This window comes from Manihot esculenta, chromosome 10 (assembly GCF_001659605.2).
Source record: "Manihot esculenta cultivar AM560-2 chromosome 10, M.esculenta_v8, whole genome shotgun sequence".
Taxonomy (NCBI): Eukaryota; Viridiplantae; Streptophyta; class Magnoliopsida; order Malpighiales; family Euphorbiaceae; genus Manihot; species Manihot esculenta.
The window spans coordinates 29854779-29882215 of record NC_035170.2 but is presented as its reverse complement, the minus strand read 5'-3'; the positions used below and the strand labels follow the sequence as shown (position 1 = coordinate 29882215).

At 38.7% G+C, this 27437-nt stretch overlaps 2 protein-coding genes across 2 annotated transcripts; one reads left to right on the top strand and one right to left on the bottom strand.

Annotated features, from left to right (window-relative positions):
• Positions 1-16445: 16445 nt before the first annotated feature.
• Positions 16446-24946, top strand: LOC110624777 (putative disease resistance RPP13-like protein 1). The gene is made up of 3 exons (XM_043960734.1): positions 16446-17914; positions 20204-24415; positions 24699-24946. Exons 1-2 carry the CDS (start codon positions 16446-16448, stop codon positions 24384-24386), a joined length of 5652 nt encoding a protein of 1883 aa, XP_043816669.1. The 3' UTR covers positions 24387-24415; positions 24699-24946.
• Positions 24947-25336: 390 nt separating this feature from the next.
• On the bottom strand, positions 25337-26972 carry LOC122724787 (UDP-glycosyltransferase 88A1-like). The gene is given in 2 exon segments (XM_043960542.1): positions 25337-25833; positions 25836-26972. Coding segments are annotated over 2 exon segments (1377 nt in total). The 5' UTR covers positions 26758-26972; the 3' UTR covers positions 25337-25378.
• Between the last annotated feature and the right edge of the window lie 465 nt (positions 26973-27437).

The following is a 27437-nucleotide window of genomic DNA, read 5'->3' as shown; positions in this document are numbered from 1 at the left end:
GGCACTTCTCATAGTTGAGAACCAAGTTTGTCTCCAAACACCTTTGAAGTATCTTTTCCAAGTTGGCTAGGCATTCATGAAATGAGTTGCCATACACAGTAAAGTCATCCATGAAGACTTCAATGATCTTCTCCACATAATCAGAAAAAATGCTCATCATGCACCTTTGGAAAGTGGCTGGTGCATTGCAAAGACCGAAGGGCATCCTCCTAAATGCGAATGTGCCAAATGGGCATGTGAAAGTGGTCTTCTCTTGATCTTCTGGTGCAACGGGGATTTGATAAAATCCAGAATATCCATCAAGGAGGCAGTAATGGCTTTTTCCAGCAAGTCTCTCAAGCATTTGGTCCATGAAGGGCAAGGGAAAGTGATCCTTCCTTGTGGCTGTGTTGAGTTTCCTGTAGTCCATGCAAACTCTCCACCCATTTTGCACACGAGTGGGTACTAGCTCTCCTTCAGAATTAGGGACAATGGTAATCCCGGTCTTCTTTGGTACCACATGGATGGGACTCACCCATTTACTGTCAGAAATGGGGTAGATTACCCCAATGTCTAGGAGCTTCACAATCTCCTTCTTTACAACCTCCATCATAGGTGGATTCAGCCTTCTTTGTGCCTCACGAACAGGTTTGCATTCATCCTCCATGAGAATCCTATGCATGCATGTTGATGGTGAGATACCCTTTATGTCCTCCAATGTCCACCCAATTGCCTTCTTGTGTTTCCTCAACACATCCAGGAGCTTTTCCTCTTCTTCTTGGCTGAGCTGGTTGGAGATGATTACTGGAAGTGTATTTCCAGCTCCCAAGTAGGCATATTTGAGGTGGTTAGGCAAGGGTTTCAGTTCTGGTGCATTTTCTGTCTGCTGGTTTTCTGTCTGCCTGCTGTCCGATTTGAGCTGTGATTTGGGCAGATTTTCTGGTGTTCTGGGCAAATCACTGGGCAAATCACCCACATCCAGCAAGTTACAGCAATCTGCTGTTTTTTTCTGCTTCAGTGATGTTGCTGTCCACTTTTCCTTTCCTGCAAAGATCTTCATAAAGTAAGTTTTCTTGATCAAAATCAAAAACTTCTTGACTTAAATTATCAATAACATCAAGTCCATAAACATGAGAAACATCATTGGGAAATTTCATGGCATCATAAACATTAAATTTGATAACTTCCCCTTCAAACTCCATAGTCAATGTGCCATCATGCACATCAATTTTTGTTCTTGCTGTACTCAAGAATGGTCTCCCAAGTAGGATATCAGAGGTGGTGTTGCTCTTGTCTTCCTCCATGTCAATAACATAAAAATCTGCTGGAAAGACTAATTGGTCCACTTGCACCAACACATCTTCAAGCACTCCTTTAGGGTAGACAATGGATCGGTCAGCCAATTGGATCACAATATTGGTGCCCTTGAGTGTTCCTGCATTCAACAAGTTAAAAATAGACAGAGGCATGACATTTATTGAAGCTCCAAGGTCACACATGGCCTTCTTTATTCCCACATTGCCTATTTTGCATGAAACCGCAAACATTCCTCTATCCTTGCATTTGACTGGTAGTTTTCTTTGGATGACAGCTGAAACACACTCCCCCACACTTACCTTTTCACGTTCAGCAAGTTTCCTTCGGTTTGTGCATAGCTCTTTGAGGAATTTGGCATACCTTGGAATTTGCTTCACAGCATCAAGTAGGGGAATGTTAATTTCCACTTTGCGAAGTGTCTCCAATATCTCTTTTTCCTCTTTCTCCTTTTGGGACCTTGCAAATCTCTTTGGGAAGGGAGGAGGTACCTTGAATTTCTCCATAGGTTGCTGTTTCTGCCTTTGACTTGATTCTGCCTGGTCTGTTGATTTGGGCAAATCACTTTCTGCCTTCTCTGGAGAATTGGGCAAATCACTGCTGGACAGCTTAGTTTGCCCAGCGATCGGGTCAGTTTCTACAAGCAAACTGGGCAAATCACTGCCCTGATTACTTTCTGGCAGAATTTCTTCCATGCCCTGTTTTTGCACTTTTTCAGCCCTATTGTCTTGCAACTCCTTTCCACTCCTCAATGTGATGGCACTAGCATTTTGCCTTGGATTTATCTCAGTTTGGGAAGGTAGCTTTCCTTGTGATTCAATTTTTTTTAAGGATGAAGCCATTTGCCCCATTTGTTTCTCAAGATTCTGCACAGTATTTGCCAAATTTTTCACAATCTCTTCAAGAGATGCATTAGAATTCTGAGGTGCAGCTTGTGCTTGGTTTCTTTGCTGGTGGCTTGGATATTGCTGTCCCCTTGCATAACTGAAATTTGGATGGTCCCTCCAACCTGGATTATAAGTATTTGCATAGGGATCATACCTTCTTTGCCCATTAAAGCCTCCAATAGCATTGACTTGCTGGTCCTCCTCTTGAAGGGAAGGACATAGATCAGTAGGGTGGTTGTTGGCACATATTCCACATGGCTTGGGCTGCTGAATCTGCTGGACTTGTTGGGTTTGACTCACAACAAGGCTTCGGACAGCATTGGTGAGTTCAGAAAGTTGGGATGATAAAATGGAGTTACTCACCTCATTTACATTCCTTGTTGGCAGCTCTTGGTCTCCAAATTGTTGAGAAGCTGCAGCCATGGTGGAAATTAAGTCTCTCATCTCTCGAGCTGATTTTTTCTCAATTGATCCTCCACAGGCTGCGTCAATAAATTTTCTTTCTGAGGGTAGCAAACCTCCATAGAAGTAATGAATGAGAGATTTGTCAGAAATATCATGTTGAGGGCAGCTTGTGCACAGCCTTTTGAACCTTTCCCAGTATTCATACAAGTCTTCAGAGTGCTTTTGCCTTATGCCACTTATTTCTCGACGGATGCCTATGGCTTTTGAGGTTGGGAAGAATTTTCTCAAGAATGCTCTCACCATATCAGTCCATGATGTGATGGATCCGGGTGGCAAGTAAAATAGCCAATCCTTGGCATAGTCGTCAAGGGAAAAAGGGAAGGCTCTAAGTTTGATATCCTCTTCTGGAATACCTTGGGGTCTCAAGGTGGAACACACCACATGGAATGCCTTCAAATGCTTGTGAGGATCTTCATTTTCTAAGCCTCTGAATTTGGGAAGGAGATGGATCAGACCTGTCTTAAGCTCAAAAGGTGCTGTCAATGGGGGATACTCAATGCACAAGGGTGCTTGGTCTCCTTCTGGTTCATCTAGCTCTCCGAGAGTTCTTTCCCGTGGCTGGGGTACTTGTACAAGCAAGTTTCTAGCTTGATTTTCAGCTTCTACAGGTGCAGCAGGTGGTGCTGCCATAGCTGGATTTTCTGCCATATCCAGAAATTCAGTTTCTGGTGCAAACTCAATGGTAGCTGGTGCGGTGGTGGAAGTTTCTGCTGGTGCAGAAATTTCTTCAGCAGGGGCAGTAGGTGGTCTGTGAGGTGGAGTTGTTGATGAAGATGGTCTTGAGGCTTGGTTCCTCAAATTTGCTTGCTTCCTTAAGCTCTTGGCAGTCTTTTCAATCTCTGGGTCGTAAAGAAGAGTGTCTTTACGGCCAGACCTGGTCATAAAGGGAAAATACGTTAGTTTAAATCAGTTCCCCGGCAACGGCGCCAATTTTTGATAGGCGGTTGTCGAAGCCGTCAAAAATAAACCTATTAAACAATCAACAATAAACTTGTAGATAGTGGCAATAGGGTCGAACCACAGGGAATTGACACTAAAGATCTTCCTAATAATAACCAAGATGAGTAAATAATAAATAATTAAAAGATGGGGGTTTGATTTGATGATTAAAATTAAATAGCAAAAGAAAGCAATAATTTAAATAGATGAGAATTTCAATGAGAAAGAGATTCTAGCTGAAGTGTGAGTCTAATTCAGTTTGTTCAGAATTGATCATTGATTATTAAAGACTCCTATTTGATTTCAATAAATCAGTTTTGGTTGTGGAAGACGCTTCTCACAATCCAAATTCTTCCTTAGTTCTAGTTTGATTAGGAAACGTTCGCTAATCAAACACTAATCAACAAGTTGCCAAGGAACGTCCTTGGGACATTGTAGCATCGAACAACTGTTGATTGCATTAAGACTTAGAAAAACCCAATTCTATCCTTGCCAACCGCGTGGTCAAGTTTAGATTATGCAACTTGATTAAATGTGTATTTGAACAACCTAAGCAATTACGGACCTAAATCATTCAAACAATATTACTTAAGCAATTTAAAAGCAATGGGCCCTTATTGATTCTAAAAGCAAAGTAATAATTATGGAAAAGATCAGTTTGCATAAATATTGAAACAAACAAGAGTTCAACAATGGAGTATTAAACCTCCCAATTCATCACAAATCTGAATATTCTCAACTTCAACTAGAAAATAATGAATTTAGCCACTCATGGTGACTAAAATACACAAAAAGATTAAAAGAAGAGAAAAGGGAACAGTTGCAGAGCTTCTGGCGAAGGGGAGAGTATGCTGAATTGCTATCTCGATGATGCCTTTGCTGGTTTTGAGACTACCCTTTTATAGCTGAAGAATTGTCTAGGGTTTTGAAATCCCTTTTTGATTTGATGTTGGACTCCTCTTTTGATGTTGAATTTGATTGCAATTGGATTTCCTTGGATGAGAAGTTCTTTCGTGGCTCTTGGATAAGTGTTGGTAGTGATTGGATTGGATTTGGACTTCTGAAAATTCGGATTTCTGTTTGCTATCCATTTTCCCGCTCTGCTGTAATTTTCTGCTATCAAAGTGATTTGCCCGGCGATTTGACCAGTTTCTTGGGCAAATCACTGGGCAAATCGCTTCTCTGTGAGTCAGTCCTCTATGCCTCTGCGAGTGATTTGGTCAGTGATTCTCGATTGTCTTGGTCAAATCGCTTGCCCATGTCACTGCTGTCTGTTGCCTCTGGGTATCTGTTTTAGCTTGATCTGGGCAGTGATTGGAGCAGATTTTTGGGCAAATCACTGGGCAAATCATCCTTTTGCAAATTTTCTGCACTTTTTCTCCCATTTTCCAGATTCTTCCTTTTCTGTAAAAACAAGATAAAAACCATAAATTAAGCTAGAAAATGTGTAAATAAGCAATAAAAGAGATAATAAAAATGTGGCTAAATTGTGCTTGATCACGTGCTGTTTCAGAGGCACTTGCTCGAGAAACACTGGTGTCACTTTCATCTGTGCGATCAAAGCACCTGTACCAGATAACTGCAACTGTAACCCTTCTTCCACGAGCTTGTAGAAATCCTTCACCACCGGTCTTCTCTCTACTGCAATGTGGGATAAACTGCCAAGTGACTTTCGGCTTAAGGCATCAGCGACAACATTAGCCTTGCCCGGATGATACTGGATCTTACAATCGTAATCACTGAGTAATTCTACCCACCGTCTCTGCCTCAAGTTTAACTCTCTCTGACTTAAGATGTGCTGTAGGCTCTTATGATCCGTATAGATCTCACACTTTACCCCATAGAGGTAATGCCTCCACATCTTAAGTGCAAAGATAACAGCTGCCATCTCAAGATCGTGTGTCGGGTAGTTCAGCTGTCTAGAAGCATAAGCTATCACTCTATCATTCTGCATTAACACACAACCTAATCCCACTCGGGATGCATCACAGAACACTGTGAAATCTTCCTCACTGATCGGCAGAGTTAACACCGGTGCTGAAGTCAACCGTCTCTTCAACTCTGCAAAACTCTCCTCGCATTCCTCTGACCACACAAACTTCTGATTCTTTCTGGTCAGTCTGGTCATAGGAGCAGCTATCTTCGAGAAGTCCTGAACAAACCTCCGATAGTAGCCTGCCAAACCCAGAAAACTCTTGATCTTAGTCACTGTAGTGGGTGTAGGCCAGTTGGCTACTGCCTCTACCTTTTTGGGATCTACTGCTATACCTTCCTCTGATACAACATGTCCCAAAAAGGAAATGCTCCTTAGCCAGAACTCGCACTTGGAGAACTTGGCATACAAGCCATGCTCTCTCAAGGTTTGAAGTACTAGACGCAGATGCTGGGCATGCTCCTCTGCATTCCTGGAGTACACCAAGATATCATCAATAAAGACGATCACAAAACAATCCAAGTACTCCCTGAAAACCCTATTCATGAGATCCATGAATGCTGCAGGGGCGTTAGTCAACCCGAACGTCATCACAAGGAACTCATAATGCCCATATCTGGTTCGGAAAGCAGTCTTGGATACATCTCCTTCCCTGATCTTCAACTGGTGGTATCCGGATCTCAGATCTATTTTAGAAAAACAACCTGCTCCTGCCAGCTGGTCGAATAGATCATCGATCCTGGGTAAAGGATACTTATTTTTGATAGTGACTTTGTTCAACTGTCTGTAATCGACACAAAGTCTAAGAGGTCCATCCTTCTTTCTGACAAATAATACTGGAGCACCCCAGGGTGAGGTACTCGGGCGAATGAAACCCTTAACTACCAAATCCTGTAACTGCTCTTTCAACTCTCTCAACTCTGCTGGTGCCATCCTGTAGGGAGGAATAGAGATCGGTCTGGCACTGGGCATCAACTCAATCTCGAACTCTATTTCCCTATCCGGTGGTAGTCCTGGAAGCTCTTCAGGAAACACATCTGGGAAGTCTCGAACAACTGGTACTGAGGATGGTTCCTTAACCTGCCTGTCTAGCTCTCTCACATAAGCTAGGAACCCCTGACACCCCTTCCTTAAATTCCTACGAGCCTGGAGGGCTGATATCAAACCCCTAGGTGTCCCTCTCCTGTCTCTGAAGACACACTCTGACCCATCCTGGTCTCTGACACTGACTACCTTGTCTCTACAGTTCAGGGTAGCATCATACGTAGATAACCAGTCCATCCCTAGAATGACATCAAAATCTGTCAACTCTAGAACCACCAGGTCAGCTGGAAGGTATCTACCCTCTATGCACACTGGACTGAACCGACAGACGGACTCTGCCAAAGATGGATCACATTTGGGTCCACTGACCCATAGAGGACACTCTAACTCAGACACCATCAGACCCAACCTCTCTGCAGCTCTAGAAGAAATGAAAGAGTGAGAAGCACCGGGGTCCATTAAAGCATACACCTCTGAACACCCAATGATGAGATTACCTGACACCACCGTGTTCGAAGTGTCTGCCTCCTGCTGAGTTAGGGTGAAAATCCGTGCTGGGGCTGACGGACCTGCACCTCGGGAACCCATCCCTGATGAAGAGGCTGCCCCTCTTCCTCTTCCTCTGCCACTGCTTGGTGGTATGGCTGAAGCTACTGGCTGTACTACACTACCCGCACTCATCTGCTGGGATGGTGCAACCAAAGTCGCCTGAGGACATTCTTGTGCATAATGTCCCTCCTGCCCACATCTATAGTAGGCGGTGGATCCCAACTGACAAGCTCCTCTATGCTGTTTGCCACACCTCTTGCACACTGGAAAATCTGCGCCAGAACTGGAGCCACTACTCATTCCCAGACCCGACTTAAGCCTGTTCCAGAACTTGCCTCTCTTTCCTCTGAATTTCTCCCATCTCTTCTTACTCGCACTTGCCTTACCAGAAGCCTGTGCCTTTGCTTGCTTGACTACTCCCTGACTTATGGCACTGGCCTCCATCTTTCTAGCAGCATCCACAATAGAGTGGAAACTTTCCTTCTCCGCATGAAGAATCAAAGAGAAATACCTGGGATGAAGCCTTGTGGCATATCTCTTTGCCTTCTTCTGATCTGTATCATATGCCTGACCGACATATGGCAACAATTCCAGGAACTTATCTGTATATTCCTCAACGCTCATCTCCTCCGTCTGTCTCAACTGCTCAAACTCCACCACCTTTAGTTCCCTGGAACTGTCAGGAAAAGCCCATCCAGCAAATTCGTTGGCGAACTCTTCCCATGTCATACTCTCAAGTCTCAGGTCCACATAGTTCTTGAACCATTCTCTAGCTTTCTTGCACTTTAAAGTGAACCCTGCCATCTCAATGGCTCTACCATCATCTGCTCCCAACTCACTTGTTATCATTCTGACTGCACTGAGATACTCAAAGGGATCATCTCCTGTATTGAATTTAGGAGCATCCAACTTTAAGTACTCGGTCATCTTCACCTTACTTCCCCCTGAAGAACTGGGTTGCTGTGCTTCCACAACAGGGGCTACTGGTTCAGGAGGTGGTGGTGGAGGAACTGGTTCCCTCACTTCAGGCTGTACTGGACTTGGATGAACAGGTGGGGGTGGATACATGTGATAAGGTGGATAGAAGGAAGGATAGGGCATATATGGCATGTAGGGTGGATATGGGGCAAAGCTGGAGTAATCCGACGTGCCTCCCATCGGATACTCTGGGCCCTGAGGAAAGGGTGGATAGCCAAACCCCGAGGCCTGTGCGCCTCCCTAGGACTCCCCCATACCTTCTTCTGACCTTCCTACACCCATGCTTACATCTCTACTCTGATCCTCCTCCATCACACCTCTTTCTTCTACTGACCTTCCCCCTCTGCTTACTCCTCTCCTGCTCTCGTCAGAAGACCTTCTAGGGTCTCGGGACGTTCCTTCCCTGCTTGACCTGTGAGATCTTACCCTTGGCAAGGCAGGTGGACGAGCAGCTGTACCCTCACTTACAGGTGGGACTCCAGTCAAACTCGCGGATCGACGAGTTCCTCGCATCTTCACTCGCTGGAAAAACAACAAATCACATAACACATAAGCAACACATCAAAAAAATGCACATGCATAAATCATGGCATTGCACATCAGCATATAGACAGGACTAACATCCTATCCTCGTGGACATGTTTTCCTATGATGCTTGACCTGCTAAACCTCTCTATGAGCCCAACTCTCTCTCTATAGGTCCGACCATGTGAACCTAGGGCTCTGATACCAATCTGTAACAGCCCGGAAACCGAACTGCTACCGGCACTAGGATCCAGATCGACTTAAGGTCACCAGGACCCGTAGTAAGCCTGCTATGAACTATGTGTACCTGTGAAATCCCATACATGATCACACATTTTCTGTAAACATGAACACTTTTCTCATACCAAGGCTTAACCTATGCACATATTGTCACTGTACTACAAAACGCCAGCCAGAGCTCTCCTCTATGCTCAAGGCGACTCAACTCATCTATGTTAAGCCTGGTTCTTCCATATATACAACACATATATGTAAACATAAACTGATCATGTGAAAAGAACAAGGGATTACAACTCTTATAGTCAAGCACCATTCTATACACTATACATAACCCTTATTTCTTTACATGTACATGTCCACACTAGCTATTACAATACTATGCACTCTTCCTGTACCCTGCGGACTTCTCTCTGACCTCTGAACCTGCACAACTGGAGTTAGGGGAGAGGGATGAGCTACAATAGCCCAGTGAGTAGAATAGTAATAAAATCACAGGTGATAAAACATGCTCGCATGAAATGCATCACATCACAAGTAATCACATCACCTCGGCCGGACGGATCAAAACTCCCTCTATCTCATCTGGGGTACCGGAGTACCATGTGCCTGGTCCCCGTAGGGCTGTTCCAGGTCTTTGTGCCTGGTCCCCGTAGGGCTGTTCCAGGTCTTTCCTCTGAGGGCTAATGCATCCTCACGAAGTCCGTGCCGTCTCACATAAGCAATGTACAAGGAGCCATGCCAAGTACAAGGATAGATGCAATGCGTCATATTCGTGTACACTAATGCACTCACCCTATAGCATAGTCATGATGCATGAAGCATAATAAAAGATTCAGTTCTCATATTAAAACATTAAGTTAAGTTCCACTCACCTTTAGTTATCTCTGAACTGACTCTGCAGGTTCTGACACTGGACTCACTGCTGACTTCCCTGATTCCTCTGGTCCGTACCTACACAGGTGGACTCCAATGAGGGACCAAACTCACTCAAGAACATCTCTAAAAAACTCCCCAACACCCCTCTAAACGATCCTAAAACCATCACATAAAACATGCAAAAGAAAGCTGGACAGGGCACTTTCGGCGGCAGGTTAGACGGCCGAAACCCCACTCCAGAGACGAAACTCATGCATGTTCGGCGGCACCTTCGGCGGCCGAAGGTCTCGTCCAGAGACGAAACTCACACACTTTCGGCGGCCGAACTCCCTCTTTCGGCGGCCGAAAGTCCCTTTCTAAACCGAAAGCCTAGCTTTCGGGGGCAACCTTTGGCAGCCGAAACTGCCTCCACAAGGGGTTCGGCGGCCGAACCTTCCTTCGGCGGCCGAACCTTCCTTCGGCGGCCGAACCTTCCTTCGGCGGCCGAACCTGGTTTTGCCCGAAGGGCAGAACCCTGCTCTGTTTCATGCAAACTTTGCCCAAAAACCTACAAACATGCATAGCAACTACTCCCAACTAGCATATACACATATATATGCACAAAGGGGTCTAAAACTACCCTAAAACCCCAAACAAACATAGCACATAACACTTAAACATACTTGAACACCACAAATCACCAAAAACCTCACCTAAACCTAAACATGCATACTACCCATACAAACTTCATAAAACCTTTCAAAATCATCAAAGAAGCTCAGGATCTTCACTTACCTCTTAAACAACTTGAGGATGAAGGATCCTAACGTGGAGATATGAAGAAAAGCTCTTCCAAAGCTCCAAGCTTCAAAACTTGGTTCTTTTGCTCAAAACCTTCAAAAGTCACCAAAACTCTTAAAACTCTTGAAAGATTTGATGAAAATCATGGAAAACATGAAAGTCAACGTGGGAGAGGCTGGAACTCACCTATGGCTGCAAGTGGAGGAGAAATAACCTCCTTCCACCGACCCTTGGCCCTTTTATAGGTGGCTGGCCAGACCACCTTCGGCAGCCGAACGTGAAGCCGAAACCATGCAATGTTCGGCGGCCGAAAGTGACCTTCGGCGGCCGAACCTTTGCATTTCTCCCTTGTTGCTTTTCTTTCAAAACTCAATGCTTTGAACACTTCAAAACATGAAAACAAGTGAAAATACCTTAGACCACATATGTATTACCCTTCTCGAGGGTTCCGACACCCGAGATTCCACCGGACTACAGGAACTCCGATGCCGGACTCGAGCCGGGTATTACACTCCTAGTCTATCCCGTACCTGCAAACCTGAGGTTAAGGGAGTGGGGTGAGCTACTAGAGCCCAGTGAGCAGAATAGTAAAACATTATATTTAAAACATATGATATCATGGAATGCATCACATCACAGCTAATCACATCAAGGATGGTTTTGTCACCAGTAGTCCTCAACATATCCAATAGTGCCAGGGGCGTAGAATGGGCCTCGACCTGGTCTTTCTCTTAACATAGTGCCAGGAGCGTAGAATGGGCCTCGACCTGGACTTCCATACCATACCACATCACATCATAACATATCATACGAGGACTAAAGGATCATCCAATACCCATCCACATCATCATCATATTATGCAATGCAACATATTCGTGAATTCTAATGCAACAACCTAATATATCTCATGGCATTCGTGATGCATGAACATGCTTAAAAACTGATTTATTTACTTCAAAACATATAGAGTCATTCCACTCACCTCTGACTAGCTCGGACCAGACACTGAAGCAGCTGAACTCACTGCTGGGGTCCTCGGTTCCTCGGGTCCGAACCTACACAGGTGGACTCAAATGAGGGACCTAACATACATAAACATGACTCTAAGATACTCCCCAAAAACCCCCTAAAATACCTTGAAACCATCATAGAAATCAGGCAAAGGAGGGCTGAACAGGGCACTTTCGGCAGCAGGTTCGGCGACCGAAAGGCCCTCCAGAGCCGAAAGTCATGCACCTTCGGCGGCACTTTCGGCGACCGAAAGGCCCTCCAGAGCCGAAAGTCATGCACCTTCGGCGGCACTTTCGGCGACCGAAGGTTCCCTCCAGAGACGAGACTCATGCATGTTCGACGGCACTTTCGGCGGCCGAAACTCCCTTCCAGAGCCGAAAGTCCACTTTCGGGAGCAGGGTTCGGCAGCCGATACATGCTACCACAGGCAGGTTCGGCGGCCGAAAGAGCCTTCGGCTGCCGAACCTGAGTTCTTCCCAAAGGGCAGAAACTCAGCTCAACATGCATAAATGCCTCCCAACTCATTCAATCATGCATTTTCTTATTCTACAACATGCATACTCAAGCATACAAGCTCCTAGGGGCTTCAAACTATCCTAAACCCCAACTACAACACATCAAACATGCATAACCAACATACATTGCTCATATATTCAATATAAACCAAAAACTTAACATAAACCTATACATGCATTTCTACCCCATAAAACCTCATAAAACTCACTTAAAACATGAAAGGAACTATGGATATGCTCTTACCTCTTGTAAAACGAGAGGAGTGACGATCCAACTCGGAGATGGGAGAGATCCGCTCTTTGGTCTCCAAGTTTCCAAAACTTGCTCTTTTTGTTCAAATCTCTTCAAATCAACATAAAGCTTGTTAAAACATGAAAGATCGGAAGGAAAAACATAAAAAACAACCATAGAAGAGTATGAACTCACCGTGGCCGAAAATGGGGAGAAAACTCGCCCGTTTCGGCCATGGAGCTCTTATATAGGGGCTGCCAGACCACCTTTCGGCAGCCTAAAGTGCCTCCAAATCTCATGCAAGTTCGGCGGCCGAACATGAGGTTCGGCGGCCGAACCTTTGAAACTTTCGGAAGCCTAACTTGCCCCCCTAAACCATCCAATGTTCGGCGGCCGAACCTGGAAATGTCTCCTTGGTCCTTTTCATTAAAAACTCAATTTTCTTTTTGCTTAAAACCATAAAATACATTAAAATATTTATGAAAACATGCTTTTACCCTTCTAGAGGTTTCTGACATCCGAAATTCCACCGGACGGTAGGAATTCTGATACCGGAGTCTAGCCGGGTATTACACATTTGGCATACTACACAACAACTCATTCAAATATCTCAACGCTGCACTTATTGAATGATTTACTTGAATGTTGATATCCTTAAAAATTGTATTCATTTTGCCCTTTCCATAACTGTCGCAATAGAAAGACTATCATTCTCTCCCACTTGGCATCGTGGTCATTGCTCCGTAGGAATGACTTAATTTCATTACAATATTCTTTTGGTGATTTGCTGTTCAAACTTACTACCCTCAACATTAAAGGCGAGATCAATCAAACTTGTACTGCTCGAGGACATTGGAAGAAAATATAGCCTGATGATTCTGTCATACCATAAAGCTTACAATTAGAGCACGAAGAGATTCCTAGGCTGTACAGCCTCTCACTTGTTGGTAGATGGTCATGAAGGAACTTCCACATGAAAACTGAAAGCTTTGGAGGGAGTTTTAGCTTCCATAGCTCTTGCCAAGTCTAAATATCATCATTTGGACAGTGTTAATCCACTGTGATTTGTTCTGAGCTAGAAGCCTGTCCTTTAAATCATAAGCTACTCGATATCCGGATTTGACTAAATATTCTCCTAATTTCGAGAAGTGCTAAACACATTCATCCTCTCCTCTAAACGGATTGATCAGAATTGCCATAATGTTTTTGATTTCAACATCTTCAAAAACTCCTTTCAATTTTTGGATGTCCCAAGAGTGAGAAGCAGTGTCTAACAATTAGGACACCTAATGTATTGATAGCTTCAAATCTTGCTTCACTATAGAGATTTGAGGGAAGGTTTTTGGATCCAATTTTCCTACTTGCATAAAATAGAGTTTCCATCAATGACATTCCACCGGATCCCTTTTTCTAGGACTTGTTGACTCCACAATATACTTTGCCATGTCCAAGATAGTCTAGAACCTTGTATAGCTTGCATAAAATCTGAGTATGAGAAATATCTGCATTTGGTTTGCACATTTTTACCCATGAAATCTCGTGGATTTCCTTTCATTTTCTTTTTTACCCTATAAAAACCTTGCTAACAAGCTATTGACTAATTGACAAAAAGATGAATGCAGCCGAAAGCGACTCATTGCATAAGTTGGGATTGCTAAGGCTACTAATTTAATTAAAACTTCTCTACCTCCTTGTGACAACATCTTTCCTTTCCAATTGGTAACCTTTCTCTAGATTTGATCTCTAATTTTTGCAAATGATTGAGATTTAGATGTAGTGATAGCTGTTGGTAGGCCTACATGATGCAATATCTCCCTTAACCTGTGTTGGAATATTAGGGCTGAAGAATAAAGAAGATTTGGCAAAGTTAATGGTTTGACCACTAGTCTTCACATATGCATGTAGGATATTTCGAATATGCCTTAGCTTGATCCATATCCTCTTTAGTATAGATGATGGAGTCATCAGAAATAAATAGGTGCTTCATATTCCACTAATCAATGAAGTTATCAATCTATATATAATAGTTTGTTATTTGAATTTAAAAAATATATCACAATTTTCTTGATATTTTAAAATATTTATTAATTAATTTTACCCATTAAATATTTTATTATTTAATTTTTATAATTTAAAAAAAATTATTAATTAAATCTTTTAAATTTATAAAATACTCTATTAATTATTCTTTTATATCAGTGGTGTTTTACATTTTTTTTATAATATTTAACCTTTAAAATTAATAAAAAAAATTAATTAATAAACTTTTTAAAATATTAAAAATTAATAAATTTATTAAAAATTAATTAATTAAATTAAAGAAATAAAGGGGTGTTTGGTTTAGTAATTGAATACGATTGATAGTTATTAAATATCAGCTCTAATATAATTTTTATCATTGAAACGGACTCGCTTAATTTTTTAAAAAAATTATACCATTATTAAGATTTTTTGAGCTAATTTTTTTCAATTTCAATGATAAGTGATATGTTTTTTTACTATCGGTGTTTACTGTTTGAAATTTAAAATATATTATTAAAATAAAAAGAAATTCTTATTAATATACCTTAAAAGGTGTTCACTTTACTATTTTTTTCAATATAATTAATTTAAATGTTTAATTAACTCCTTAGAAAATTCCCTGATAGCTGATAGATACTCTATTAATTTTTTTTTTCTATCAACTGTAATTTTAAATTTTTTATCATCAGCTGATAAAATTTTATATTTTATTTTGATTATATCATCTTTTTAGTATTTATCAATTATAAAATTTCTATATAAATATAAATTTTAATATATATTAATAAATTATTTATACTTATAAAATAAATATTAATATTATACAAATAATTATATTAGTTATAATATTTTTTTCTTTTTTATAATAAAAATGTATATATATAAAATAAAATAAAATATTTTATCACCAATCCTATTATATATATTATATAACAAAGAGTAAATTATATTTTAATCTTTAAATTTTAAAATAATTAATGGATCGATTTTTATTTTTTAAAAATCAAACATTTAAATCTCTATTTAATAATTTTATTCGAATATCATTTCATTCATAATTTTATTAATTAATTGGTCAAATAAAAAATAAATATTTTAGATATTTAAAATACCTTATAAATACTAAAAATTTTTTTAATTTAGGTGGAAATTTTATATTATATAAATTATATTTTGATCTTTAAATTTTAAAATAATTAACGGATCAATCGTTGTATTTTTAAAAATAAATCTTTAAATCTCTCTATATTTAATCTGTCTAAAATTATAAATTTTTCATCCATTACAGATATTAATTCAAAACTATTAGATGATTAATTTTTTTTCTAAAAGTATAATTTTTTTTATACTACTCTTTATAAAAGTTTACAATTTATTTAAAGATTACTTGTACCACTTAAAAATAAATGAAATTGTAAGTATTTTTTTAAAAATTTAAAGTTATGAGTATTAAAATATTTTAACGAATAAAAATTAAATAACAAAAAGAGTTAAAATAAATTAAATAAGATATTATAGACAATAATTAATGAGGATTTAAGTGTTCTTTCAAATAAAAAATAAAGGATCAAAAAATTTAAATTATAATAAATAAAGACAGATTAATTATAAAGGAATATAAGTATGCGATTTTAAAAATATTAAAAATTGATATATTAATTATATTAAAATTTAAGAATTCAAATATAATTTATTCATTAATTATGTTAAATTTAAAATATTAATTACAGAGGGATATAAATATTTAATCCGTTAATTATATTAAAATTTTAAAATTAAAATATAATTTATTCTATAATAAATTATTAATTTTACATATACTTTAATATTAAATAAATTATATATATATATATATATATATATATATATAAACAACCATTATACCTAATTTATTAAATATTTTAAATATTTCAATAGTAAATAGCAATCAATTATCAGTAACAAGAGGACTCCCTTCTCATGTTGGTAGTAACAAGAGGGAAGTGTTCAGTTTTGTTAAGGATCGTTTGTGGAAGTGGCTGAATTCATGGAAGCATCATGTGCTGTCCCAAGCAGGTAAGGAGGTTCTCTTGAAAACAGTCCTCCAAGCTATGCCAAACTATGTTATGAGTTTGTTTTTACTGTCTCGGACTTTATGTGCTGATTTGCAGCGTATGATGACTCGGTATTGGTGGAGTAAGGGTGTTGATCAAAATCGCGGTATTCACTGGTTGGGTTGGCATAGAATGGTGAAGTACAGACTGGACGGCGGGTTAGGTTTTAAATCGCTCCATGATTTTAACTTAGCCATGCTTGGTAAGCAGGGTTGGAACATTATTAACAGACCTCATTCTTTAGTGGCCCGCGTTCTTAAGGCTTGTTATTTTCCAACAACATCTTTTTTTGAAGCATCTTTGGGCCACAATCCTAGCTTTTTGTGGCGTAGTATATGGGCGACTCAGAGTCTGGTTAAAGCTGGTGCTTATTGGAGAATTGGGAATGGCATGTTAGTTTCTATTTGGACTCACCCTTGCTTGAAAGAGGCGCCCGACTTATTGGTTTCTACACTCCCTCCTCTGAACTGTACTCTTTCTGTTGTTACAGATCTTATGATCGGCCATAGATGGAATGAGAGTTTAATAGCTCAGTTGTTCAATGATAGAGACAGGAGTTGTATTTTGAACATCCCTCTAAGTCTTTCTTCGCATCCAGATGCGTGGTGCTGGAAGTTTGCGTCCAAGGGTCACTATTCTGTTAAGAGTTCTTACAGATTTCTGGTTGCTGGGTTTCGACATAGGGAAGGTAGTGAGATATGGAGTCGTTTTTGGAAGACGAAGGTGCCTCCTAAAGTGCTTAATTTTTGCTGGCGTGCTTTAGTTAATGTAGTTCCTTGCCTCTCTTTGCTTCAGTCCAGGAGAGTTCCGGTTGATTCGATGTGTCCGTTGTGTCATGAGGCTCCTGAGACTATTCTACATATTCTTGTTCAGTGTCCTTTTACCCGCAGTTGCTGGTTGAGTTCGCCTTTGGGTTGGCCTGCATTCTCCGCTGCCTCTCTTAGGAAGTGGTTCTCTTTAGCCTTCCTTACTGCTTCTGCGGAGAATGCTTCCCTTATTCTAATGATATGTTGGGCTTTGTGGCATAACAGAAATAATGTTGTTTGGAAAGCTCAGGGTCGAACTGCGAGTGGTGTGTTCTTCATGGCACTGAATTTTTTACAGCAATGGAGGGGGGCCTGTTCTGATTCTACCAGCTGCACCAATGTTGTGTCGGCTTTGACTGTTTGGTCTCCTCCACCGCAGGGTTGGATTAAGGTTAATATTGACGCCTCTTTAAACTCGCAACGAAGTTCGCTAGGCTTCGACTGTGTAGTCCGAGATGCTAATGGTAGATTTATAGCGGCTAAAGCAGGCTGTTTTTGCAGTCAGATGAAGGTTAATTGTGCTGAGACAATGGCTTTTCGAGAGGCATTGAGCTGGATTAAAGAGTGCGGATGTGATCGAGTTCTTTTCGAATCTGATGCTCAGGTTCTTATTGTGTCCATTAACAATGCTTCATTAGATGATTTATCACCTTTTGGTCTTTTGGTTCAAGATTGTAAATTGCTTCTATCCAGTTATGAGGAAGCAAGATGTGCTTTTGTTCACAGGTCTGCGAATGATGTCGCTCATGTTCTAGCAACATCGGCTCATTCTGAGTCAGGTCAAGGAGTTTGGGTTCATGTCCCTCCTCCTCATATAGTTTCCTTGATCGCTCTGAGTTAATAATATTTCTTTCATTTTCAAAAAAAAAAAAATATCAGTAACAATTATCAATTATCAGCAGATATAAGAATTAGGAGAAGACTTAGGAGAAGACTTTTCGTTAATATGAAAGAATCATAAATCTATTTTTATGATTGACTTTTTTTTCAAATTTTATTGATTCACTTGTTTCGAAAGATAATGTTTAATAAAAGTTTTTTAGTTATTATGTATTTTCAGAATTGTGTCAATCTTGAAATTTTATTCAAATTTTATTTCGTAGAAATTTTTTTTCGTGCCTTTATTCGAAAGATTTTAATGATTTAAACTTGAGAGATTAGAAAAAAGGAGGTGTATTTTTGTTAAATTATCTTATACTAGAGTTTAGATAAGTACTTGAAAAGTATTTTTATCAAATTATTTTATGGAGAAATTTAATTTTGAATGATTATAAATTTTTATTAGACTCTAGAGCTGATTTTTCTGTTAGATTAATTTATCGTAATACTATTATAATTGTTTATACTTAAATTAAAGAATTTATTAAATATAATCGTCTATTTACTTGAAATTATATTTTTTTATTTGATAAAATTTTATTAATATATGTTTTATTTAAAATTATATTTTTTTTATTTAATAAAATTTTATTAATATATATTTTATTGAGACGATGTTAAAAAAAATTTTTTTTTATTTATTAATAAGTAACGTTTTTTAAGATGATGATAATGATGAAAAAAAGTATATATATTTTTTTAAAGAAAAAAAGAAAAAGAAAAATTGAAGAAAAAGTAAAGGAAAATGAGAGGAAGAATAGAAGGAGAAAGAGAAAGAGGACAGGAAAAATCGAAGAAGAAGGAGTGGAGAAGGAAAAATGAGGAGGAGAGAAGAAAAGGTAATTTAATTTTTTATATTTTTAAGGGTATAAACAGATGAGAAAATTATTTGGTTAATGAAAATAATAGTTAAAAATATTTTAATAAATTTTTAAAATGAATTAATAATAATAATAATAATAATAATAATAATAAGAAATTAAATTATAAATTATTTTAAAATTTAATATACCTATATATACAGTACGTATCATGTGTCTCGAAAAGTGAGTAGTAGGGCTACTATGCCATGGCTTCTCTCTCTCAAATAATTCATTGTACGACTTTTCGAATGATTTCCCTTTACAAAGCAAAAGCTGAATATAGACCTTGACTTACTTACAACCATTCATTTTCCCAACTGCTAACATTTCTCTCTCTCAAATAAATTCAATGAAAATTTCCACACATGTTAGCTGTGTAGACTTTATTAATAAAAAAATGTAATATATATTAATTAAAATTTAAAACTTTTTACTATTAATAATTTAATTTTAAAATTTTAAAATTGATAAAATTATAAATTTTATTAATATTATATTTAAGATAAAAACTTAAATGGAGAAAGTGTCTCTTAATAATAAAATATTATAAATTATTTTATTATATTTATATATTACGTAATAAATAATATTAATAAAAAATTTAAATTTTTAATTTTTAATTTAATTTAAAATTTTAAAACTAATATAATTTAATCCAAAATTTTTAAATTTATTTTTCTGAATTTTTACTTTGATGTAATTTTAACTTTTTTATTTATAATTAATACTAAAAAAAATTATAATAAGTTTTATATTTATTAATTTTTTATTTTTTAAATATTTTATTATAATAAATTTTATTATATTTATTATAAAAATTATATCATTACTGTTTATAGATCTGCTGTTAAGTTTCTGCTGTTCTTTAATAGTATAATCAAACGCCTAAAATTTTAAGTATAGATATTATATTAAAAATAAATATAATTAAAAAAATATTTTTTAATAAAAAAATAAAAAGTCATTTATTATATTTTGAAAATTTTATACAAGCTTCTGTAAATTTATTAATATATTTTATTTTTAAATTAAAATTAAATAATAAATAAGTTATACTTTTAAAAAAATAAAATATTTTTTTCATCGTTTTTTAAAAAAATCTATTAGCAAATGTATGTTTCCACAACACTTCCTTAACATCATTTATACATAATATTAATTAATATACTGAGACATTAAAATAAAATATACTTTATTTATTTGAAAACAAAGTCAAGAACTTCTGCAAGAGGATAAGGTGGTGGGACCCACCATAACCCAATTAATTTCTCAGGTCATTCGCATACCAGTGGTCCATTAATTTGGTAGGGACTCCATGTCTGTTGAGCTCTGCACCCTTCATTCAATTGCAATATCTAATTCATTTTCAGTTGTTTACAAATTTCTTCATCCAAATTTCTTCAGAGTTCGTAGCTTCTTTCTTCTCTTACAACTCATTCTTTGCTATGGATTTTGCGGTAGCTGCTGCTGGCTCTATCCTCTCTGGTTGGTTTCAGGGGCTTCTCGACAGGTTGAACTCCATTGACTTGAAGAAATACGTAGGCCAAGGTCAAGTCTTGGCTCAACTCATGAAGTGGGAAAAGATTCTCAAGAGAATTTATGCGGTGCTTGAAGATGCGGAGGAGAAGCAGACGGCAAATCGATTGGTGGAGATCTGGTTATGCGATCTCAGAGACTTGGCTTACGACCTGGAGGATATCATTGATGAACTTGCCACGGAGGTTCAGCAACGCAAGTTGGAAGAGGAACCTGTTCATCCGGAGAAGAAGCATAAGGTCCACGAGTTTATCTCTGTTATGCTTCGTGGGGGAAATCTAAATCTAAATACTATTAAGTTCAATGTTGAGATGGTTGCCAAAATAGAGGAAACTAGTGCAAGATTAGATGAGATCATAAAGCAGAAAGATGAACTCCGTTTAGCAGAATATACTACGAGGAGGGTGAGCCATGTGACAGAAAGACCGCCTGCAACCTCTTTGGTTAATGAAGCGAAGGTTTATGGTAGGGAGGAAGATAAGAAGGCGATGCTGAAATTGTTGAATGCTCAGACAAGTGATGCGGAGGTCTCTGTGATTCCCATAGTTGGGATGGGAGGGCTTGGCAAGACAACCCTAGCTCAGCTAGTCTACAATGATCCCACGTTGGAGTTTGATTTGAAAGCCTGGGTTTCTGTTGGCGAAGATTTTGATGTTTCCAGGGTCACAGAAACATTTCTTCGTCAACTGGGCGATGGCGGTGATGATAAAGATTTGAATCTGCTTCAGGTAAAATTGAAGCAAAAGTTGTCTGGGAAGAAGTTTTTACTTGTCCTAGATGATGTCTGGACCCAGAACTATGAGGAATGGACTCTGTTTTGGGGTCCTTTTGAAGCAGGGGCTCCTCAAAGCAGAGTTATCGTCACGACTCGAATTCAGGATGTTTCATTAATGATGGGTACGACTCAAGCATATGCTCTTAAGAAGCTGTCGCACAATGAATGCATGTCTGTGTTTGCCCAGCATGCTTTGGGAGCAAATAATTTTGACGCGCACTTGGAGCTGAAACAAATGGGTGACGAGATTGTCGAAAGATGTGGAGGATTACCTTTGGCAGCAAAAGCTCTTGGAGGCATCTTAAGGGGTAAACCGAATCCTGATTTGTGGAAGGAAGTGTTGAGGAATGAGATATGGGAGTTACCAGACGACAAGAGCAATATCCTTCCAGCCTTGAGAGTGAGCTATCTTCATCTTCCACCTCATTTGAAGCGATGTTTCTCTTATAGCGCAATACTACCAAAGGATCGCGAGTTTGATAGGAATGAATTGGTTTTGCTGTGGATGGCTGAGGGTTTCTTGTATGACCAGAAGAAAATGAAAGACAGTGAAGGTTTGGGTCATAAATATTTTGATGATTTATTATCAAGATCGTTTTTTCAACAATCAAATGATAATAAATCGAAATATATAATGCATGACCTAATTGTTGATTTAGCTCGCTATGTTAGTAGGGAAACATGTTTACATATGGTTGATAAGTTGGAGAGTACAAAATCATTTGCAAAGATTCGACATTCTTCATTTATTCCTCATTTTATGAACACTTTTCAAAGATTTCAAAGCTTCTGTGAAATGAAGAACTTGCGGACATTGTTATCCTGGAGTCGTCGTTATTTGGTGAGATGCTACTTAACTAGTAAGGTGGTGCATGAGTTGGTGCCAAAATTAAAATGCTTAAGGTCACTATCTCTAGCTCGTTATGAGATTAAGGAGTTGCCAAATTCTATTGGTGACTTGAAGCACTTACGCTACCTTAACCTATCTGATACTCCAATCCAAGGATTGCCTGAATCAGTGGATAAACTCTTCAACTTACAGACATTAAAGTTGCGTGATTGTGATGAGCTTATTGAGTTACCTAAAGGCATATGCAATTTACTCAACTTGCAGCATCTTGACATTATTGGCACAAGGAAATTGAAAGAGATGCCACCACATATTGGTAATTTGACTAGTCTCTGCGTGTTGACCAAATTTATCGTGGGGAAAAGCAATGGTCGGATCACAGAACTAAAGAAACTTTGTGATCTTCGAGGGCAGCTTCATATTACAAGTTTAGAGAATGTGGAAGTAGCAGATATTCGAGATGCGGGTTTTGTCAATTTGAAGGATAAGCCTGGTATCACTGAGTTGCACTTGGAATGGGCTGAAGCTGATGAACGTTTCGATGATTTGAGAAACCCAAGTCATGAAGAACAAGTTCTCAACTCAATTCAGCCATATCGAAGTCTTTCAAGCCTATCAATTACATCATTTGGTGGTAGGAAATTCCCATCATGGCTGGGTGAGCCTTCATTCTCTGGCATGGTGCAGGTGCAGCTATGGAAGTGTCGCCAAATGACATCGTTGCCACCACTTGGACGATTAAAGTCATTAAAAAAGTTGAGCATAGGAGATATGAGTGGAGTGAAAGAAGTGGGTGTTGAGTTTTATGAGGATGATTCATGTTTTTCTTGTTTGGAAGAACTAGAGATTAGAAATATGGGTGAGTGGGAGCTGTGGGCTTGGTCTAAAGGTCTGGGTGAAGATTCTGTGCCAAAATTTCCTAAGCTGCATCAACTCCAAATACGAAATTGTCCCAAGTTGGTTGGAGAACTGCCCAACTTCCTTCCTTCCCTGGAAAATCTTGTTATCGATGATTGCCCGCTTTTGGTTGAATTACCAAAAGTTCTCCCATCACTTACAAGACTTCATTTTGAAAAATGTCAAGAGGCAATTCTCAGGAGTGTGACTAATGCCACCATTCTTACTAGTCTAAAGTATTTGGAAATCAAGTTATGTGATGAGCTTGTGTCGTTGGTAGATGGAGAGCCAGGGCTTTTGCCTTGCAATCTTGAAGTTTTGAATATATATGAGTGTCCAAATCTGAAGGAGTTGCCAAGTGGACTGAAAGACCTCAAATCTCTCCAAGATTTGACTATATACGGATGTACAAGTTTAGTCTCCTTCCCAGCAGGGGGTTTGCCGCACAACTTGATACATCTTCGTATTATGAGCTGTGAATCTTTGGAGTCTCTGCCGGAGGGAATTGTGTGTCCTTGTAATTACAGTGGCGAGACGTCTCATCAAGAGAAATTGTATATCTCTGAATGTGAATCCCTCAGATGCTCTTCAAATGGAAAGTTTCCATATTCCCTTAAGACTCTTCGAATTCCCAACTCGACGCCACAATTTTTAAACTCGCTATCCTGTGGGCTTTCTCATCTTACAGAATTACACATAGAGAAGTGTCCTCAATTAGAGTCGTTTCCAGGGAAGGAATTGCCTCTCCCTTCTCTTATCTATTTAAGAATCGATGACTGTGAAGGATTGAGGTCTCTATCCAATCATATGCAAGACTTCCAGAGTCTCCAAAAGTTACAAATATGGAACTGTCCTCGATTAGAGTTGTTCCCAGAGATGGGATTGCCCAACCCCAAGCTTGTGTCATTTCAAATTTTCTGGTGCGAAAATTTGAGGTCTCTACCCAATCAGATGCAAAACCTCACTTCCCTTGATATTCGGTGGTGCTTGAATATGAAACAGCCAATGGTAGAGTGGGGACTCCACAGACTCGCCTCTCTTAGAACTTTGTTTCTGATGGACATGGCGTCAACTGGAGATTTTATTTCCTTTCCAGATAACGACGGCTTTCTGCTTCCCACTTCTCTTACCTACCTATACATTATTGGATTCAAGAATCTAAAATCCATATCCAGCGGTATCCAAAAGCTCACCTCTCTTGAAAAATTATCAATTGGGATGTGCCCAAAACTGCAGTCCTTCCCAGCTGAGGGCCTTCCTGCTACACTTGAATGCCTAGAAATTCTCAGGTGCCCTCTGCTGCGGGACCGTTGCTTAAAAGATAAAGGTGACTACTGGCCTATCATTTCTGATATCCCCTGTGTTCGTATAGAAGACATTGTACTCCTTCCCATTTAAAGATGACTTTGCAGCACTCCAACAATCAGGTAAATATTCCTGTAGTACTTATTCTGAAATAATGCAGCATTATACAGATGTAAGCATCTTTTTTTCAATTCAGTTGACCTTTCAATTATTTCAAATACTCATATTTAATTGGATTCTGAATTCATGGATCTTTAGCACGATTGAATTGAATTCTATCACTTTATTTTCTCTTAAACACGATGTTAATGGCAGAGGAACAAATTGGGTGTTTTCCTTTTGTTCTGATCTAACTTATCCGTTATTCAATTCGTGACCATCCATGTTATTGCTATACATGATCAGGAAATTTCAGCTTCTTGGGAACAAAAAGGAATCTAGCTGCTCCCTTTCAGGTACTGAAACTTATTGAATTATGTCAGTCGCAGTGAAATGGTAGAAACTAAGCTCAACAACTCTGCAGATTTTGGTGGGATGCACTGATGATGATCATGAAAGTTGGAAAATGTTAAGATTACTAATCTGTGTTGGATCAGGAAATTTGAGACTCTAAACTCCTTGTGTAATAGTCTACGTTTTGATGTTTTTTTCAAGTTTATTTTTTATTTTTTATTTTTATTTTTTGATTTATCTATCATTAAGTAATATAAATTGTATAATAAAAAAGAATTATACCAATGATTATCAAACTAATAATTAAATTTAATGATTACTAAAGAAAATTGAATTTCATGATGAGGATAAAATAAAAATTTATCATGACTAATTTATTAAATTTTAATTTATTTTAATTACGTCTAATTGAATAAATCATGAAATTTCTTTTTTTTTTAAAAAAAATTGTTGTTTTATTAAGTTGCTCTCAAACTCGTAGGGCCTCAAAATCGATTCAAGCATAATGATTTTCTCTTAGGGTTTAAGCTTCAAGAATAAATAATGGGGCCATGATTTTCTCAAGATAATCTTTATTGATAGAACGTTCTACTAGGACATTTCATGGTTGATGTCCGACCTGACTCAACTCGTTAATGCTTCCATGACTCGACGAGTCTAGACATTGCAACACGCGAAGATCCACCCTCACTCAGTGCTGCCTTTGCTGCGTTTTTCATAGCAATGGTTCGCTCCCTAACCGACTTACCTGAATCCGACTGCATCAACTCATTAACTCGCTTCTCCACCTCCAACCCAGTTACAAACCCGTTTTCGTCCTCCTTCATGGGCAAAGCAATTTTCATTTCTTCAACCAACATCAACCTATTGAACTTTTGCTCTGCGTATAGAGGCCAAGCCACCATCGGAACTCCAGCACTCACGGCTTCAAGCACCGAGTTCCATCCACAGTGAGTCACAAACCCGCCTACCGACTTATGATTCAACACTGCTACCTGGGGAGCCCATGATTTCACCACCAATCCCTTCTCCTTGGTGCGATCCAAAAAACCATCAGGAAGCAATGAGTTCAAATCTGGTTCTGGTCAGAAGGTGGATTACGCACTACCCACAAGAATCTTTGGCCACTTCTCTCCAACCCACTAGCTATTTCTCTCAGCTGTTCCATTGAGAACAGCCCCAAGCTTCCAAAGCACAGAAAGATAACACTTTGACTCGGTTGCGACTCAAGCCAGTTTAAACACTCAGTGTCACCATCTGTTTGATTGTTGGTCACAATGAGTGGGCCAGTACAATAAACAGGTGGTGTTGTACTATCAGGTATGCAGAGTCCATCTGATATTGCCTTAAGAGCTCTGGCTTCCAGCACTGCAAAGGTGTTCACTATAACTCCTGCTGATTTTGGAAAGCAGTAGGCCATGTCTAGAAAATATTCGTAGGCTTTATTTTTGCGATCACTTACTGCCGATGAAAAATTGGAGGAAGATATTGGTGGGATACCCGGCAAATTAAGAAAGGTGTTCATGTCTTTGAAACTTTTGGTGGTGGTCTGATGAAGGGTCGGAAAATACATGGAAGCAGCAAGACACCCAGCACCAGAAGTGAAGAAGAAATAGCCGGGGATGTTAAGTTGAGAGGCAATGGATAGAGAAAAAAAGCAGAAGAAATCCATAATGAAGGTTTTAATTTTGTGGGTTTTGGAGATGGAGAGAAGGGCTTGGTGGACATGAGGATTGCTGAGACTGAGGACTTCAAAGATGAGAGTTTCATAGTGTGTGTTGGTGGAGGAGGGGAGGGTAATGGTGGGAAGACGGTGGAAGGAGATTGAGGGAGTGGTGGCAGCGACATCAGCAACATAGGAGGCAGTGGAACCGGCACTGTAAGGGGCGGAGACAATGAGTATGTGAATGGAAAGAGAAGGTTGGAAGGTAAGAATGAGCTTGCCAAGCTCTACCATAGATATAAAGTGGCCTATGGCCGGTGACGGAAACATAACCACCGCATCATCCATAGCTGGGCTCTCCGTCTGCTCCTTCGATGAAACGAAACGATGCTTTGTGTAAACCAGGTTGTGGATAAGTTATGGATAGAGATGGGAGATGGAACACTGACGTAGTCCCTTGACGGGCTGGCTGAAAGGAGATCGAGAAAATTTGCAGGTGGATGATGATGGGTTCTGATAGATCTAATTGCATGATTAATTTTTGGAGAAATTTTATAATTCAAATTACTTTTTTAGTGTGTGCTTTCTTAGTATTAAATTAGTGAATTTTTGTAGTTATGAGAGTTTTTTTTCTAAAAAAAGTAATTATTTTTATATATATGCTTCACTTCTATTTATTTATTGAATCATTATGAACATCTTATACCTTAACCCAATAATTTTTATAATTTTTTCTGTTCTGGTGATCCTACAACGAGTCTGTGGTTTCCATTGGGGGCCGCAACTTAAATTTACTGAAAAAGAGACACGTGGAATGGAGACATGGCAGACTCTGGCAAACGGCAAATGCTTTTAACCTTCAGTCCATTGTTGTCCAATCTTTGGAATTTTGCTCTTATCCTTTTTGTTTTTCAAGGAAAACAAAAGGAAATTAGGATTACATAATAATAATAAAGGGTTACAAATCGCTACTAAATTTTGGAATTCCTATAAAATTATTATTTTTATCAATAAAATAATAGTTAATA